General features: G+C 36.7%; 1 protein-coding gene across 9 annotated transcripts in view; it reads right to left on the bottom strand.

Moving 5' to 3' along the window:
* Positions 1 to 17,629, bottom strand: part of SMC1B (structural maintenance of chromosomes 1B) — a 70,111-nt gene that overhangs the window by 26,918 nt on the left and 25,564 nt on the right. For all 9 annotated transcript variants that reach the window (XR_003520024.2, XM_027594802.2, XM_027594803.2 and 6 more), the window contains exons 10-14: positions 16,325 to 16,510; positions 14,538 to 14,717; positions 4,413 to 4,559; positions 1,139 to 1,276; positions 543 to 659 (exon numbers count right to left, since the gene is read on the bottom strand). Coding sequence is in view for 8 of the 9 variants with exons in the window: in XM_027594802.2 (XP_027450603.1) it covers positions 543 to 659; positions 1,139 to 1,276; positions 4,413 to 4,559; positions 14,538 to 14,717; positions 16,325 to 16,510 (768 nt within the window). In the remaining variant the exon portion in view is untranslated. The remainder of the gene's footprint in view (positions 1 to 542; positions 660 to 1,138; positions 1,277 to 4,412; positions 4,560 to 14,537; positions 14,718 to 16,324; positions 16,511 to 17,629) is intronic.

The following is a 17,629-nucleotide window of genomic DNA, read 5'->3' as shown; positions in this document are numbered from 1 at the left end:
AAGTGTGGTTTCAAATCCTGTGATACAAGGCAGAACTAAAGCAATGGGTGGAAGTTATTAAGTGATGGTGGGACAGACAACTTTCCAAGGATTAGAGAAGATCAACAGCAGAATGAATTAAGCCAGAAAGTTCTTGTCATTTTATAAGCAGAGGCTAGATGACCAAATCTTTGTTGCCTCAGAGCCAAGCACTGTGCCTGTTCAAGAAATAATTGCTAAGGGAATGAGTAACTTTTTAAGATAATCTGAAAGAAAGGTTCTTTCTTTCTGGTGTTAAGGTCAGTGGGAGAAGAAAGAAGCTGTAGTTTTTACAATGGGCAAGGAGATGCTGGAGAGCAGGAGAGAGTAACTATGCACTGGTCATTATCTCTTGAGAGGGCCAACAGTAGTTCTCCAAAGACACAATGAAACTCATTTGGCAGACCAATAAAACTAAGCACTTATCAAACTGCTTTAGCATATATTCAAGAAGCCCTACATCGGGTATCTGGTCTAGAACTATATTTTACATGTCAATCAGTAATAAATACACCATTCATGACCTTATCTATCTTTTCTTGAAATTCTTCAATTCTTTGTTGCCGTTCTTTGATTGCTTCACTCAACATAGTACACTGAGACTCAATATTTAGCAGTTCACTTTGTAGCTGAGATTGTTCCTAATTACAAAAGAGAAAGATTTCTTTTTAACATAGCTATTTTACCTTTATACAGTGAAACAAACATATGTGAAGGTACCTTTTAGAATAAAAAGGGAATCCCACAGGCACCTGGGTGGTTCAGATGGTTAAGTGTCTGCCTTTGGCTCAGGTCATGATCCCAGGGTCCTGGGACTGAGCCCCACATGGGGCTCCCTGCTCAGCGGGGAGTCTGCTTCTCCCTCTCCCTCTGCAGCTCCCCTCCACTTGTGCTTTCAAACGAATAAATACAATCTTTTTTTTTTTAAAGGGAGGATCCCTGAGATAAGGTAAATGGAGGCACAGCTGTATGTCAAGATTAACAACCATAAAAATAAACTAAAATATAATCTCAATCATGGGGTAAAGTGTAAAAATTACATGATGCTACATAAATGTAATTCCTGAAATTCTCTGTCCTGGTTCTCATCTCCACCAAGTTTTCTGTAAGCCCATATTACCCGGTAAAAAGCAGCAAGGTGCTTCTTTTTAATCATCTCTAGTTCACTTTGCGAATATTTGAGTCGTGTATGAGTTCCTTGTACTAGAGTCTGTATTTGTTTCAAATCTGCTTCCTTGCGAAGTATCTTCATTAAATCCTAAAAAGGGAGAGAAACAGAACATTTTACAACAGAAAGGCACTTTCACTTTTTTAAAGTGCTTTCATGTGTCATAAGTCACCCACACCCAGTCTTCCCCCTTCTGATAAGAGACTGGCAGTTAAGTGCACAAGCCATCTGGAGGGACCACAATGCCCTACAGCACCCTCAGAGACTAACACACTTCCTAGGCAGAAACAGGAGTGAAAAATGAGGAACGCGAAGTATGCGTTCCACCCAAGGCACCCAAGTGACATAAATGGGATCAGCCTTGCTTCTAGTACATTCTCTTTCTCCTTCACCCACCCCATTACTCAACCAGCTTAACTCCCCAGTGCAGGTGTGTTCTGTATTTGTACTCCTGGTTTTTACACGAGTACACGTGTGCACAGTTACCTATACTGTTTCCCAGAGCTGCTGTTTTATGTTCCTGATGTGTTTTTTCAGTGGTGGGTCACTCAACTAACAGAAGCTTTCAAACAAATGTGGGTTTATGATTCTCACACAACAGCTGTCTAGGGTAGTGCAGTTCCTCAACAATGGCATATAACTTTTAGCTTCTTAGAACAATGGTCTAATCCTCATGCTTGCTGTCTCTTTACAAGATGGCTGCTGCATCTCCAGGCCTCCCGACTGCATTCCGGTAAGGAAGAATAAAATGCAGGAGATGAAACCAACACTTTCATTTATAGCTCTAAAACTGTCACATGGCCACTGGTAGCTACAATGAAAGTTGGGAAATCTAGCTGTTTTGTTTTGTTTTTTATGATTCTTTAATAGAGCCCAGGAAGAAAGGAAGACGTTGTAGATAGGGACTGGGCCAGCAGACTACACCACCGCCTGCCATTGCCTAACTTTTCAAATATCCCACTTCTTTTTGGTCAATCTTTATTTATATATTTATTTTTAATTATATATTTTTGAAAATCTTCCATTTCTTTCAGGTTTTCAATTTTTTTATTATATAGTTATTTGCTCATAAGATTCCTTAAATTATTTTAATCTTTTCGTTCCCAGTCTATTTTTGCTTCTAACTTTTCCTCCCTTTATTAGCGTTGCAAAGAGTTTATTATTATTAGTCTTTCAAAAGAACAGCTTTTAGATTCACTGGTCCCTTTTCTCTTTTGGTTTGTTCTCTAAATTCAGCTTGAAAAATTCCATTAGGGCGCCTGGGTGGCTCAGTTGGTTAAGCGACTGGGTCCTGGGATCAAGTCCCACATCAGGCTCCACCTGCTCGGCGGGGAGCCTGCTTCTCCTTCTGCCTGCTGTTCCCCCTGCTTGTGCGCTCTCTGTCAAATAAATAAAATCTTTAAAAAAAATTCCATTATAAGTTCTTGTTTATTTTGTGGTGGTTGTTCTAGTTTCTTAAAGTAATAAATGTCCCGATATCTCATCTTTCTTCTTTAAAAATGGAGGTATTTCCTCTTGATGTAGCTTGTATGTGTCTCAAAGACTTCCCATTTACCACTTTCGAGACATTTTGTAATTTGCCTTTTGATTACTTCTTTGATCCCCAAACTACCTAAAAGGGCTTTTCTTAATTTCTATGCAAACAAAAATTTTTTAGTTACTACTTCTAACTTCATTAAATTATAATCAAGATGACCTTTTAAAAAGCTACTGAGGTTTCCATTATGGACAAGCATATAATTAGTTTTTTAAAGTGTTTCGTGGATATTCTAAGTAATATCTCAGATTTACTGAGCACTTACCAGTGTTCTACCAAGTTTACATTTTTTAACCTACTTAACCCTTTCAACAGTGCTGTGAAAGATGCGCTATTGTTATCCCCACTCTCAGTCCGGGGTCCTGGAAGGAGGCTGACTACAAAGAAACCAGGGTATGATGGAAATATTCTGTGATTGTGGGGGCAATTACATGACTACATACATTTGTCCAAACTTACTGAATCACCAGCTTAAAATGGGTGGCGGTTATTGTATATAAATTATACCTCAACCCAACAAAAGTCAAACAATATATTTACAACATATATGACTAAGAACTAATTTACTCATTATACAAATAATTCTTAGAATAGGTAATAAAATAATAAGCAACCTAATAGAAAAATGTGCATAGGAGATAAATAAGCAGTTTGAAGAAAAAATTACAAAGAACCAATAAAACAAGCAGAAATGCTCAATCTCAGGTATAATTTAAGAAATGCATACTCAAACAATTGGGTCATATATATATTTTTTTACCAATCAGATTGGCAAAGATGGAAATATCTGCTAATATTTCGTGTTGCAATCCAGGGACATACACTACTACAAGTGTTCTTTTGATGGGAACTTGGCAACATCTAATAGTATAAAAACACATTTGCTTACACCCAGAAATTCCACATATAGGAATTCATCTTAGAGATATATTTATACAAATAAAATTATTTTAAAATAATAACAACATTTATATAGTACTCACACATGCCAGGCACTGTTTTAAGTATTTTAACTGGATTATGTGATTTAATCCTTAAATTTAAAAGGATGATACTTTTATTATACCCATTTTGCAGGTGGGAAACTTAGGGTACAGAGAGGTTAAGTAACTTGTCCAAGGTCCTACTAAGTGCCTAGTAAGTGGCAGAACCAGGACTGAAACTCAGGCAGCGTGGCTACAGAATTTATACTCCTAGGTACTGGTTATTCTCCTTCTCTGAAGAATGTTTAATGATGCCTCGCTTGTAATAGCAAAACCTAAAACGTCCATTATTGGAGACTGGTTAAGTAAACACAACCTATACAATGAAATACCAGGCAGGATTCAGTAAAAATAAGTGGTTCTCTGTATGCTAAGATAAAAACGTGTCCTTGTTATGATGGTAAATGTAAAAGCTTGTTGCAAACAATATTTGTAGCAAAAGCCCATCATAAAACAAACAGGAAAAATAATACATATACTTGCATATACAGAGGAAATTTCCAGAAGCTATATATCAAACTGTGTTTAGCAAGTATCACTGAGATATGAGGATAGGTAAGAGAAATATTGTCTTTGACTTTATTCTATTTTGCTTTATTGAATTTTTTAAACTATAGGCATGGTACTTTTATGACCACAAAAATTAATTTTAAAACGCAATTATTCTACAGCTTAGTATTCCACAACTTTTACAGCATGGGCTTACCTTTAACTCCTGGATCAGCTGGGCTCTTCTGTCTCTTAAGTTCTTTATCTCCTTCTCATCCCAGCTTCTAGCTTTGTATTTTAAGTCACTTGACCCTCCAGAGATCACCCCAGATTTTAAAAATAATGTTCCATCAAGAGCTACTGTCTGTAAAATTAAAAATATTTTATCCTGGAGAAATGTACATAAGGAAGATAAAAATAGGATATAAAATGGCAATTTTTACAGCTGAGAATTAATAGATGAGAAAACTACTTACTGAAATTTACTAATAAAATACCTAGTTTATGAAGGGACACTAGCCAATAAACAAACCACAAATAAAACATCCTGTTTTGCTAAAGCCCAAAGCAATTCTAGACAACAAATTAGCAGCAGTTAAAAAGGTTCAAAATAAATTGTATATTGGGGCGCCTGGGTGGCTCAGTCGATTAAGCGTCTGCCTTCAGCTCAGGTCGTGATCCCAGGGTCCTGGGATCGAGTTCTGCTTTGGGCTCCATGCTCTGTGGGGAGCCTGCTTCTCCCTCTGCGTCTCTCTCTGTTTCTCATGAATGAATAAAGTCTTAAAAAAAAGAATCTCAAAAAAATAAATTATATATTAGCTCCAAACATATTCAATATTGAGAAGCAAACACCAAGGATATTTGTATTTAATATCAAATAGTTTGTATTATGTAATCCTATATTTTGAAGAATCTGTTATCACGTCAATGGTATATTATGAAAATAGCCTTAGCAACTTTAGGATACCAAACATAGTGCATTCTCCAAGGTACATATGAAACCGGGACCAAGAAAAAAATTTAAATGGAGTCAAAGGTATAAAATAGCTTCAAGTTTATAGTCTTGTGATTAAGTATATGCTTTATGGAATAAATGATTCTCAATGTCTTACAAATGTTTCTAATTATGTAACAAAAACAGGAGGGGACCACCTGTGGAAGACTAAAACCAGCAAAGTGAGCTTAGGGAAAAAAAGCCAACAAACAGGAGTCTCATTCATTCCTTCATTCAGACAGACTGTCCCTGAGTGCTGCTGTGTTTGAGACATTCTATACTGACACCCGAGCGACTGAAGGGAGGGACATATGGTACTGACCCCCAGGAAATCATGCTAGTAGGGAAAGAAACATAACATTACAACAGAAAGTAAGGAGAAGCTAGAATCACACTCAGAGTAATCTGGAAGCATAAAACTGGGGGGTCCCAACCCAGATCCTCCACAGAAAGCTTCCTGAAGAGGGGAAGATTTTCATTGTATCAGAGGAACTAGTTAGAAGTTAGTTATACTTAGCAGAAAACTCAGTTTCTTTCTCTCTCACAATTACAGAAGTACGCATTCCAGGGTTTGTATGATGGCGCCACAGTTAACAAAACCCAGACTCCAGATATATTATTGCTCTGTCATCCTTAGTATTTGGATAACTCTTCAAGGGAGATAGCCTTTTTATTTTCTGGAAGGCCTTAGGGGCTCCCTTCCTTCCCAGCTGTTAGCCTGGCAATGAGTTTGCTCATTGGGTCTGAAATGGCTCTTTGGAAAACACTAGATCTTTACTGGATGACAACAGCAGAGGCATGGAAAGTGAGCTCCTAATGGGAAGTTCTCTCTGGTCAGGAAGGCAGTTAGTTTCCCTGACCAGGAAGCCCACTGTTACACATTCCACTGACTCCTCCAACTTCTCCATAAAAATGTCAAGTGGTATGGAGGCAGCATCCCTCTCCTGGAACACTTTTAGCTGTTAGTTTTGCCTGGCCAAACCATACCTCTCTTGAATGAAAGATGAAGATCCACATAGGCTCCTCCGCTTTTAAGTTCTCCATAAAGCTTACTTTACTATGTGACTATGTGTCACTAGTGATGTGTGTGTCAGGATCTCTCATATGACAATTTTCAAAGTCATTTTGTAGTCCAGGAGAATCCTACAGCACCAGCTATCATGTCTATATTTCAAGAAAGAAAGTCAAAGGGTTCTATTAAGAAACTTTCCTGGCAGGCCTACTGATGACTGCCATTTACTTCCAGTGGCCCCTCTGAGATGTTACACAGTAAGATCAGGTTTCTGTTAGCATGGAGAAAAGGGAGAGGGCTATTAAGCAGGCAGCTGCAGTCTCTGACACGGACAGGTAGGACGCAGCCAGGAAAAGAACAGTGGCAGAACGCTGGCAGTGGCGCACAGACACCTAAACATAGTATGTGCATGCGCCACAGGGGTGGGGTAAGGAAAGAGGGAACATAAAGAGTTTAGAATTCCTAGAAGGTAAAATGAGAGTTAAGGAACAGCTTAGAGGTGAGGCCAGTAGGCAGGGCAGATATTGGGGCTCTTTGGGTGCCGTCACAGGAAGAATGGGGATGGAGAACAACTGAGGACTGATGGGGTTTTTCGAGGGCACGGAGTTGGATTAGCACTGAATGGGGTGACAGCACCCAGGAGAGAGAAATGGTCAGACAGGAGCTTTAAATAGACCACTCTGGCAACTATTTGGAAAATGGATTGGTCCAAGTGAGTTAGAGGTGATGGTAAGAAATCAGCCAATAATAGCTAGGATGAAAAAAAGGAAAAAGATTTGAAAAATGTTTAGGAGGTATAATCAGAAAAGCCTGGGGATTAGAGAGGTTACAAGGAAATCCTTGAGGAAAAACCAGAACTTCATTTGGCTAGAAGAGTAGTACCAAAAATTAAATACAGGAGATCAAGATTTAGAAAGAACATAAATTTAGACATGCTGATTTTACAGTAATTGTGGGCTAATATTTTACTTATTTATTTACAAGGTATATTTTGATTATTTTCTGAAAGAAATTAGATTCTATAAATTATAATAAAGATTATAATAAATATAAATATGCAATAAGATAGCTACAAATACTAGAGATAAATTATAGTAGGTGAAAAAAGAGCCAAGCATAATAACCCAGATTATTACAATGAGAAATCACTGAATTCAATTAGGCAGGTAGAAAAAGAAAGATTATTCAGTATGTGATGTTGGGGCAGGTAATTAACCATTTAGGGGGAAATCTAATACCTACGTCTAACAGTATACATCAAAATAAATCCCAGATTAAAATTAAAATACAGAAGTGATACCACCAAAAAAAGTGAAGAAAAGTTAGGTAACTATATATTTGATCTTGCCAACCCGATCAAAATTCCAATGACACTTTTCAAAGTGCTGGAACAAACAATCCTAAAATTTGTATGGAATCAGAAAAGACCCCGAATTGCCAAGGAAATGTTGAAAAAGAAAAACAAAGCTGGGGCACGTTGCCGGATTTCAAGCTCTATTACAAAGCCGTGATCCCCAAGACAGCATGGCACTGGCACAAAAACAGGCATATAGACCAATGGAACAGAACAGAGAGCCCAGATATGGACCTCAACTCTGTGGTCAACTCATCTTCGACAAAGCAGGAAAGAATACGCGATGGAAAAAAGACAGTCTCTTCAATAAATGGTGCTGGGAAATTGGACAGCTAAGCATGGAAGAATGAACCTCGACCATTCTCTAACACCACACACAAAGATAAACTCAAAGTGGATGAAAGACCTCAATGTGAGACAGGAATCCATCAAAATCCTAGAGGAGAACATAGGCAGTAACCTCTTTGACATCGGCCACAGCAACTTCTTTCAAGATACATCTCCAAAGGCTAGTGAAACAAAAGCAAAAATGAACTTTTGGGACCTCATCAAGATAAAAACTTTCTGCACAGCAAAGGAAACAAGTCAACAAAACTAAAAGACAACCTACTAGATGGGAGAAGATATTTGTAAATAACATATCCAATAAAGAGTAGGATCTAAAATATATAAAGAACTTATACAACTCAACACCCCAAAATAAAATAATCCAATTAAAAATGGGCAGGGGCAGCTGGGTGGCTCAGTCAGTCAAGCATCTGCCTTCAGCTCAGGTCACGATCTCAGGGTCGTGGGATTGAGCCCTGCGTCAGGCTCTGTGCTCAGCAGGGAGTCTGCTTCTCCCTTTCCCTCTGCCCTGCCCCTCCTCCCCCCGCTCATGCTCTCTCTCTCAGATAAATATATAAAAAAATCTTAAAAAAATAAAATAAAAATTGGGCAGAAGACATGAACAGACACTTCTCCAAAGAAGACATACAAATGGCTAATAGACACATGAAAAAATATTCATCATTAGCCATTCAAATCAAAAACACATTGAGATACCACCTTACACCAGTTAGAATGGCAAAAATTGACAAGGCAAGAAACAACAAATGTTGGAGAGGTTGTGGAGAAAGGGGAACCCTCTTAAACCGTTGGTGGGAATGTGGAACCCTCTTACACTGTTGGTAGGAATGCAAGTTTGTATAGCCACTTTGGAAAACAGTGTGGAGTTTCCTCAAAAAATTAAAAATAGAGCTACCCTATGACCCAGCAATTGCACTACTGGATATTTACCCCAAAGACACAGATGTAGTGAAAAGAAGGGCCATATGCACCCCAATGTTCATAGCAGCAATGTCCGCAATAGCCAAACTGTGAAAAGAGCCGAGTTGCCCTTCAACAGATCAATGGATAAAGAAGATGTGGTCCATATACACAATGGAATATTACTCAGCCATCAGAAAGGATGAATACCCAACTTTTACATCAACATGGATGGGATTGGAGGAGATAATGCTAAGTGAAATAAGTCAAGAAGAGAAAGTTAATTATCATATGGTTTCACTTATTTGTGGAACATAAGAATAGCATGGAGGATGTTAGGAGAAGGAAGGGAAAATGAAGGGGGGGACAATCGGAGGGGGAGACAAACCATGAGAGACTATGGACTCTGAGAAACAAACTGAGGGTTTTAGAGGGGATGGTGGTGGGGTGATGGGTTAGCCTGGTGATGGGTATTTAAGAGGGCACGTACTGCATGGAGCACTGGGTGTTATACAAAAACAATGAATTGTGGATGACTACATCAAAAACTAATGATGTATTATATGGTAACTAACATAATTAAATTAAAAAATATATATATTTGATCTCATACTAAAAACCCAATTTACACGTAAAAACAAAACTTACAAAAGTTAAGGGATAAAACTGATTTCTAAATATATAGCATAGACACCATAGTACATACTAGATCCTTCTAGAGTCTGGATGTCAGATTTAGCAAACAGAAATAAGCATGCTCAGTTAAATGTGAATTTCAGATAAACAATGAATAGTTTTTGAATATAAGTATGTCCGAATATCTTCTTTGGCAACTCTATTCTGGGAGACAAGTTAGGGATGGTTTTCAGTTTCCTTTTTGAGCTCTATTTTCCAAAATTTCTAAACTGCACATTTATTAACTTCTATTTCTGATATATAAAAACCAAACATAATACTGACAAAGAACCTCTATGGGGGCTGGCTTGGAAAGAAGTGTATCAAGAACTCTGTGCTACTAAGAACCTGCCACACTGTGTGTGGGATTACAGTGCCAGCACCCTCTTCCCAGCTGCCAAACTCAGGCAAGTCAACTTTTCCTGTTTGAGCAGGGGTACAAAAAATGATTTTCTGAGGTTCTTTTTACTTTATTGCTTAGTTGACTGTTGCTGTTGTTATTGCAACCATTTATATTGCATGTACTGTGCTCCATGTAGTGCATTTATGCTATTTGATTCCATGTTCACAAGCCGCTGAGGTAGATATTGTTTCCATTTTATAGATAGGGGCTAAAAGATATTAGGTAACTTGCCTAAGGCCATACACAGGGACTAAAGTCCAAGTTGGTCAAACATCTATGCTCCTGTTCTCAACCATCATGTTATATACCTCCTTCAATTCCAAAAACGTAGTGAGCAACAATTCATAGAATTTGTGGGTCTTAGGGGTTTTAATAGTTCCTGGGTTTATTAAAACAATTTATTTCTTCTAAAGGTTAATGTAGTCTCAGATAACCTATTTTTATTTGATTTACAATAGGAATTTACAATAGGAATTCAAATTCCTATTCCAGAAGGACTATAATTTTTATCTCCAGCCTGTAATTTTCTTGACTTACAGCTTACATTAGTTGGCCTGGGCAGTAGTCCTATGCCTATGTTGGGGGTTACATTACTGAAAAATAACTTGGCTGACACAACTGGGATTTCATTTAAAATAAGGAGTTAGAGGAATTTTTAAATAACATTAAATAAAAATTCAAGAGACTATGGTATGGGGTAGAAAAAAAATTCTTTGGCATTAAAAACGTATTCTGCAAGATTACCAACCATTTCACTGAATCAACTTCAACTGTTTTAAGAAATAGAGTTTCAGTGTTATAAACTGCTAAGGTAGCTTCTATAATTTTTATGTTATGTGGATTATATATATTTTTAAAGTTGTCTTTCATTGGTATGAAAAATATACTTTAACATTTTATTTCTGAACGGATAAGATAGTCGGATATTTCAAAGTCCAAAAGATACAAGACTGTAGAGTGAAAAACTCCCCTGGCCCTTGATACCCATGTGCTCTCCCAAGAAGTAATCAATGCTGTGAATTTCTTATGGATTCTTCCAGAAATGTTTTTCATAAACATATACATGTATACATCTATTTCCCCATTGTCTTACACAGATGGTCACATACTATATACTAGTCTACATATTACTTTTTAAAAAAACTGAATAGATCTTGGAGATTGTCTCATACTTGTATACAAAGAACCTTATTCTTATTTAAGGTTGCATAGTATTCCTTTCTATGAAAGCACTATAATTTTATTGAACTAGTCTTATCTGGATTGTTTCCAATTTTTCCTGTTACACAAAATGGTTCAATAAATAAATCTTGTATATGTATCATTTCATATACATGTGAGTTTATCTGTTATGTGAAGTTCCTAAAAACCACAACATGGAGCTGATACAAACTTATACTCCCACAGCAGTAAGTGGGAGGGCCTCCTTCCTCATAAAGTGTTATCAAACTTTTTTAACACTGATCAATCTGACAGGTGAAAATAGTATTTCAGTGTAATTTTAATGGGCATTTCCCATATTTTAAGTGAGGATGAGTTTTCATATTTAAGAACAATTATATTTCCTTTAATAAAATAAGTTTATTCATATCCTTTGTCCATTTTTCTACTTTGTGTTCTTTTCCTTGTTGATTTATAGGAAAATTTGCTCTTTACCATGAGCTGTAAATGTTTTCCTTGGTTTGCCATGTCTTTTGATTTTGTTTATGGTGATTTTGGCCATGCAAAATTTTTTTAGGTTTATTTAAATGTACCCACATTTTACAGTTTTTGGGTTTTTTGTCATACTGAAAAGGTCTTGCTATTTCTGACATTAAGGAAAAATTCCCCCATGCTTTCTCTCAGTATAATTACAATTTCATTTCTTACATTTATACTTCAAATCCATCTGAAATGTATTCTGATATAAAGTATGAAGTTTAGATTCAGCCATATTCTGTTCCAGATGGTACCATTTTTTCCAACCTTCTGTACCCTGCATTTTATTCTCTTGCTCAATGTGTGTAATTTTTGGAAAAATGATCTTTTCATGAATTATTAGCTAGTTAATGACCTTTTCTGGGTCTGTTTTTTGCCACACCATATTATAAAAGGGCAAAGCATAAATAGACATTTCCACATACTTTTTTGAGTAACAATCATCCAGTCTATGGAAAGGAAGCAAATAATTGTTTCTCTGGTTAAGGGGAAGGGATGGAATAATCACATGTATTCAAACAGATTCCAGATTTTAAAATTTTGTTATGTTAATTTAAAAAATATTTAAAAATTGAGTTATCATAAAAATCTTGATGACCAAACTATAGCTAGCAGAACTGCTGTAACTTATTATTATGTATATATCCTGTATGTAGTTTGTATATAAAATATCATTTTGTGATTTCACCTGCAGTATTTGAATTAAAAAAATTCTAAAACATGGTATCAAGTCTATAGAAAGATAAGTCCATGGAAAACCAAAAGCACAAATGAAGACATCAGATAATTTCTGTGAAAATGTGACATCTATCCAAATGTTTTACACATCCTAAAACAGAAAATTCTGTAAGTGGAATAATAACAATAGGAAGACTATAAAAGTTCCTGGAATATATTTAAGATAAAAGTAAGACAAATGAAACAGATTAAAATTTTGAAATAATGAAAAGAAAACAAGATACAGTTTAGAGGAGAAAGGCATTAGTTACTGTGAACAAGATGCAAGCTGTTTGCTGAATGAAGGAAAGAATAAAGTCTTATCTTCATATGACTTCTTTAACTTAACCACACAAATCTTCAAAAGTCAGTTTAAAAACATATTTTACAAAGATACAAAAATCATTTATAGCATAATTAGGTAGCAAAATAACCTTAGTCGCTCACTTATTATACCTCCTTAAATTTAATATGTAGAAATCAACGACAGTGATTACTAAAACAGTGATTGAGTTCTCATTAAGATTACTAATAAGTCAATCAGAGAAAGACATGTGTCATATGCTCTCACTGATATGAGGAATTCTTAATCTCAGGAAACAAACTGAGGCTTGCTGGAGTGGTGTGGGATGGGAGGGATGGGGTGGCTGGGTGATAGACATTGGGGAGGGTATGTGCTACGGTGAGCGCTGTGAATTGTGTAAGACTGTTGAATCACAGACCTGTACCTCTGAAACAAATAATACATTATATATTAAAAAAAAAGAAGAAGATAGTAGGAAGGGAAAAATGAAGGGGGGAAATCGGAGGGGGAGACAAACCATGAGAGACTATGGACTCTGAGAAACAACCTGAGGGTTCTACAGGGGAGGGTGGTGGGGGGATGGGTTAGCCTGGTCATGGGTATTAAAGAGGGCACGTATTGAATGGAGCACTGGGTGTTATACGCCAACAATGAATCATGGAACACTACATCAAAAACTCAAGATGTAATGTATGGTGATTAACATAACAAATTAAAAAAAGATTACCAATAGAAGTACTAAAATGTCTGAAAAATTAATCATGTTAGATAAGTTAATAAGTTTAATACTGAAAATTCCTACTTTTAATAAGAACAGTCTGTTTTGCATTAATTTGCAACTGTGGACATTCTGGATGTAAGTAAAAAAGAAAAATGACCAAGTAAAAAAAAAATGACCAGCACTTTGTGAGAGCCATTTGCTGGGCACTCAAATGGCACTGTGCACATTATTACTGAATTTAACCCTCTAACCCTACAAAATAGGTGCTATTATTTCCCCAATTTTATTTTATTATTATTTTTAAAGATTTTATTTATTTATTTGACCGAGGGAGAGCACAAGTAGGCAGAGTGGCAGTCAGAGGGAGAGGGAGAAGCAGGCTCTCCACTGAACAGGGAGCCGGACTCAGGGCTCGATCCCAGGACGCTGGGATCATGACCTGGGCCAAAGGCAGACACCTAACAACTGAGCCACCTAGGCGCCCCTATTTCCCCAATTTTAGATGAGAAAATTAGAAATGTAGAGATTAGCCTTAAGTCATGTAATTAATTACTAAGTAGCATCACCAGTCTTACCTCATACCTTATGCTCTTGGATACTAGGTTATACTTCACAAATGTAGTTAAAAAAAAAAACACGTCAAGAAATTTGAGGAATTTAACATTGCTTAACTAAATACAACTATTCGACTAAGTAAAACAGTTATTTTTAAAATCAAAATCATTCCCTTGAGGTTAGGATTCAGTAACCTCATTTCAACTGTGCTATTTCTATAACTTTAAATGTGTTAAAACCTTGAACATGTAAAAGGATAGTGTCTGCATTAAGCTAGGGAAGAACTAAAATAAATACCTAAATCTTTCCCCTGGTATTCAGAAACACATGCATTATATTGTGAATGCCAGGAAAAATCAGAGATTCGCCAAGAACATTTATTGCATATCAAGTAAAAAAAATTAACTGCTTTAGGCTATGATTACAACAAATCTAATTTCCAAAATATAATTTATGATAATGGGGAATACTACAGAAATTAATTCTTTGAAAACTCAACTGATATAACAACCACTAAAGCCATAACTGTCTTAGGTTCTACGTTGGTTTTCCTTCTAAAAAAGAGCATATGAAAGCGTATGTAGATATTTGTGTGTGTGTAGTATGTTAGTCTTATAGATACTGCTTCAAGTTATCCCAAAGTATGATGTAAGCCTCTTACTTTCCGTCTCTCAGGTCCACCGAATGCAATATGCCTTGCTTCTTCCACAGTCTCACAGACAAGGCCATTTCCACACACAAACTGAATTACTTTCTTCAGCTGAGGAAACTGAGTCTTTATGACATCAATCACCATTTTACAGCCTTTAATCTCCCTTAATCTTTCATTGATTGGCTTGATCTAAAAGGTTAAAAAATACTTGATATATTAGATACACTAAAATAAAAACCAAATAGTACATCCTCAAAAAGCATAAATAAGCATAACAGCAAAAAAAATTTAATAGTACATACTTATATATAATAACATTTTGACAAGAACCTGATGAACTATATATCCCAACAGTGGCTCATGTAACATTTAAAGAAAACATACTTCAGCAAAAGCCAGAAGACATAATTTCCAGATTCAACTCTGCCACCGACCAGTTAGGACAAAGCAATGCACGAGCAATACTCTCAAAATTAGAAAGTCTAGCGGGAGATAATACCCATTTACATATGTGTCAAAAGAGTGGCACTTCATGGAACTCAGAAAATCATTTTAGGCTTAAATGACCAGGAAAGCCTTCAGACTTTCTTTGACATGACTTCTAACCTGGGTTTCAGAAATAGAAAAAAAAAAGTGTCTGCAATGATTACTGCAGAACAGCAAGAATGACCGCATTTTCATGAGAAGAAACCAGTGAGAACTAATGACAAGCAGGACTGAGAGTTAAATGCAGGGCAGTCCAGTCTAGGGCACAAGCTCTAACCACTGTGTGCATCCCCTGCAGCTCAGGTCTTGAAAGCTGGACCAAGTGGAGCATTTTCTTTAGTAGGCAATAAAAAAACCAGTAAAGGACACCAGCTATGATAAAGGCAAAGTTCCTGCTGCAGTAATTTATTCTGGATACGCTAAGGCCTCTCAATACATACCTTAAGGCCCAAAATTTAGTCTGTTCCACCACGGCTGATATGTGTTTACTGCAATGTATGTAAATCTGTGATTGTGTATTTAACAGTTGAGACCCAGGGTTGGCATTTCATGGACAGACCATATGTCTTAACTGTTCCTACAGTTTGCTATAGAACAAAATAAATTGCTGGCTAGTAGGCAGGGTGGTATACTGCTAGAGTAATGTCCTCAAAATCACCAAGGTAGAATTACAGCAAACTAAATTAGGAAGAAATGATATTAAATCAAAAATTACTATTCTTGGGGCGCCTGGGTGGCTCAGTTGGTTAAGCATCTACCTTCGGCTCAGGTCATGATCCCGGGGGTCCTGGGATCGAGTCCCACATTGGGCTCCCTGCTCAGCGGGGAGCCTGCTTCTCCCTCTCCTCTGCCCCTGTCCCCCTTGCTCATGTTCTCTTGCTCTCTCTCCCTCAAATAAATAAAAATCTTTTTTTTTTTTAAAGACTTCACTTATTTATTTGACAGAGAGAGACACAGCGAGAGCAGGAACCCAAGCAGGGGGAGTGGGAGAGGGAGAAGCAGGTTTCCCTCTGAGCAGGGAGCCTGAGGCGGGGCTCAATCCCAGGATCCCGGGACCACGACCTGAGCCGAAGGCAGACGCCTAACGACTGAGCCACCCAGGCGCCCTAAATAAAAATCTTTTAAGAAAAAAATAATTACTATTCATTGCCTACCAATACATTAACACCAGCCATTTGAATGACTAACTGGCATCCAGGCTATGATTTTTTTCAATCACTACTATAGTTTTAGGCAATAAAGACATACTTTAAAAGACAAGATTTTACCAATACGAAGTGCTTATTTAATAAGCATTACAAATTTCTTACATCAAGGTAATCTAGAGCAAGGAATGTCTCTGGTTCAGCTCTTTCTTCCTTCAGAAATCGAATACAATCTTTTGCTACCTTTTCAGAGGCTACGACAATGGCAACCATGTACCGGCCAAAAAGTTTAGTAACAGCCAGCTGGTATTTCTTATGAATAGGATGACAGAGGTCAAGTAGTCTTCCAAACTTAACAGGTTTCAAAAAAAGAGAAAAACAAACACATTATTGAGGAACATATAATTCATTGTTTCTTATGTAACAAGACCAAAAACTAATTTTATAAAATTATAAACCTATTTGAACAGAGTCTTATTCAAATGGACATAGGTTTCATCATGAAGTATCCATTTAGGTGTTAGCACTTAAACTAAGAAAAGAGTAGTGCGGAGGGATTACCCTTACCAAAGTGTTAAAATATTTTACAAGGCTATGATAATAGTATTCATCCACTCTCTTAGTTATTAAATAAGAATTAATGAGGCACCTACTACATGCAGATACTCAGCTAGACAGTGTGTGAACATTACTGAACATAATAGACACTCTGACCTCACCAAGCTTTCAGTCTAGTAGGGAAGAAAGATATAAATAATAATTTCGAGCACGTACAAAATAGAGCAATAATACACACTATGATAAAGCACAGAATGCTCTGAGAGTTTGTAACAGGGACCAGGCTGACTTGAAAAGTCAGGGGAATCTTCCTATGAAGAAATGTTATCTGAGGTCTGAAGACTGGTCAAAAATTAGACTGAACATCAACACCTTTACTAGAAAATGTCAGAACGTCAACCATCCTGTATCAATGCTCCCCAGAATACCTGAAGATTCAATTTTACATCTTTCTACTCTTTCTTCATTTGATAGGATCTACTTCAGGAATACGAATTTCTTTATGATAGACCATCTTTGTCTTTAATATTTACTACCCTGCTCTTTGTTTTTTCCTTCTCCATTCACCTGCGATTAACTCAAATCTTTCTTCTAGGTCAGTAATTTGATTTTCATCTGTGTAACCCATTCTCCTTGCTACTTGCAATTTATTAGTTCAGTAATATTATTTGTTCTTGATTTGTTTTCATAGCTCTACATTTTACTTTGTTTTAGCTCATATGTGAATCTGGTTTTATGAATTCAAGCTCTTATTAAATTGTCCATAGCACAAATTACTTATGGGGGATTTTGTTCTGTAACCTTCTCCCAGACTAGGCTCTTAGACTTCTAAGTGCTTTTTAAATTACTCTTTCGCTTTATTGTCATATGGACCTATAGCTAACATATTGATTCTTTTCACCTTGCTTATGT

The sequence above is a fragment of the Zalophus californianus genome, chromosome 9 (assembly GCF_009762305.2).
Source record: "Zalophus californianus isolate mZalCal1 chromosome 9, mZalCal1.pri.v2, whole genome shotgun sequence".
NCBI classification, from domain to species: Eukaryota; Metazoa; Chordata; class Mammalia; order Carnivora; family Otariidae; genus Zalophus; species Zalophus californianus.
This window is presented reverse-complemented; position numbering and strand designations above follow the sequence as displayed.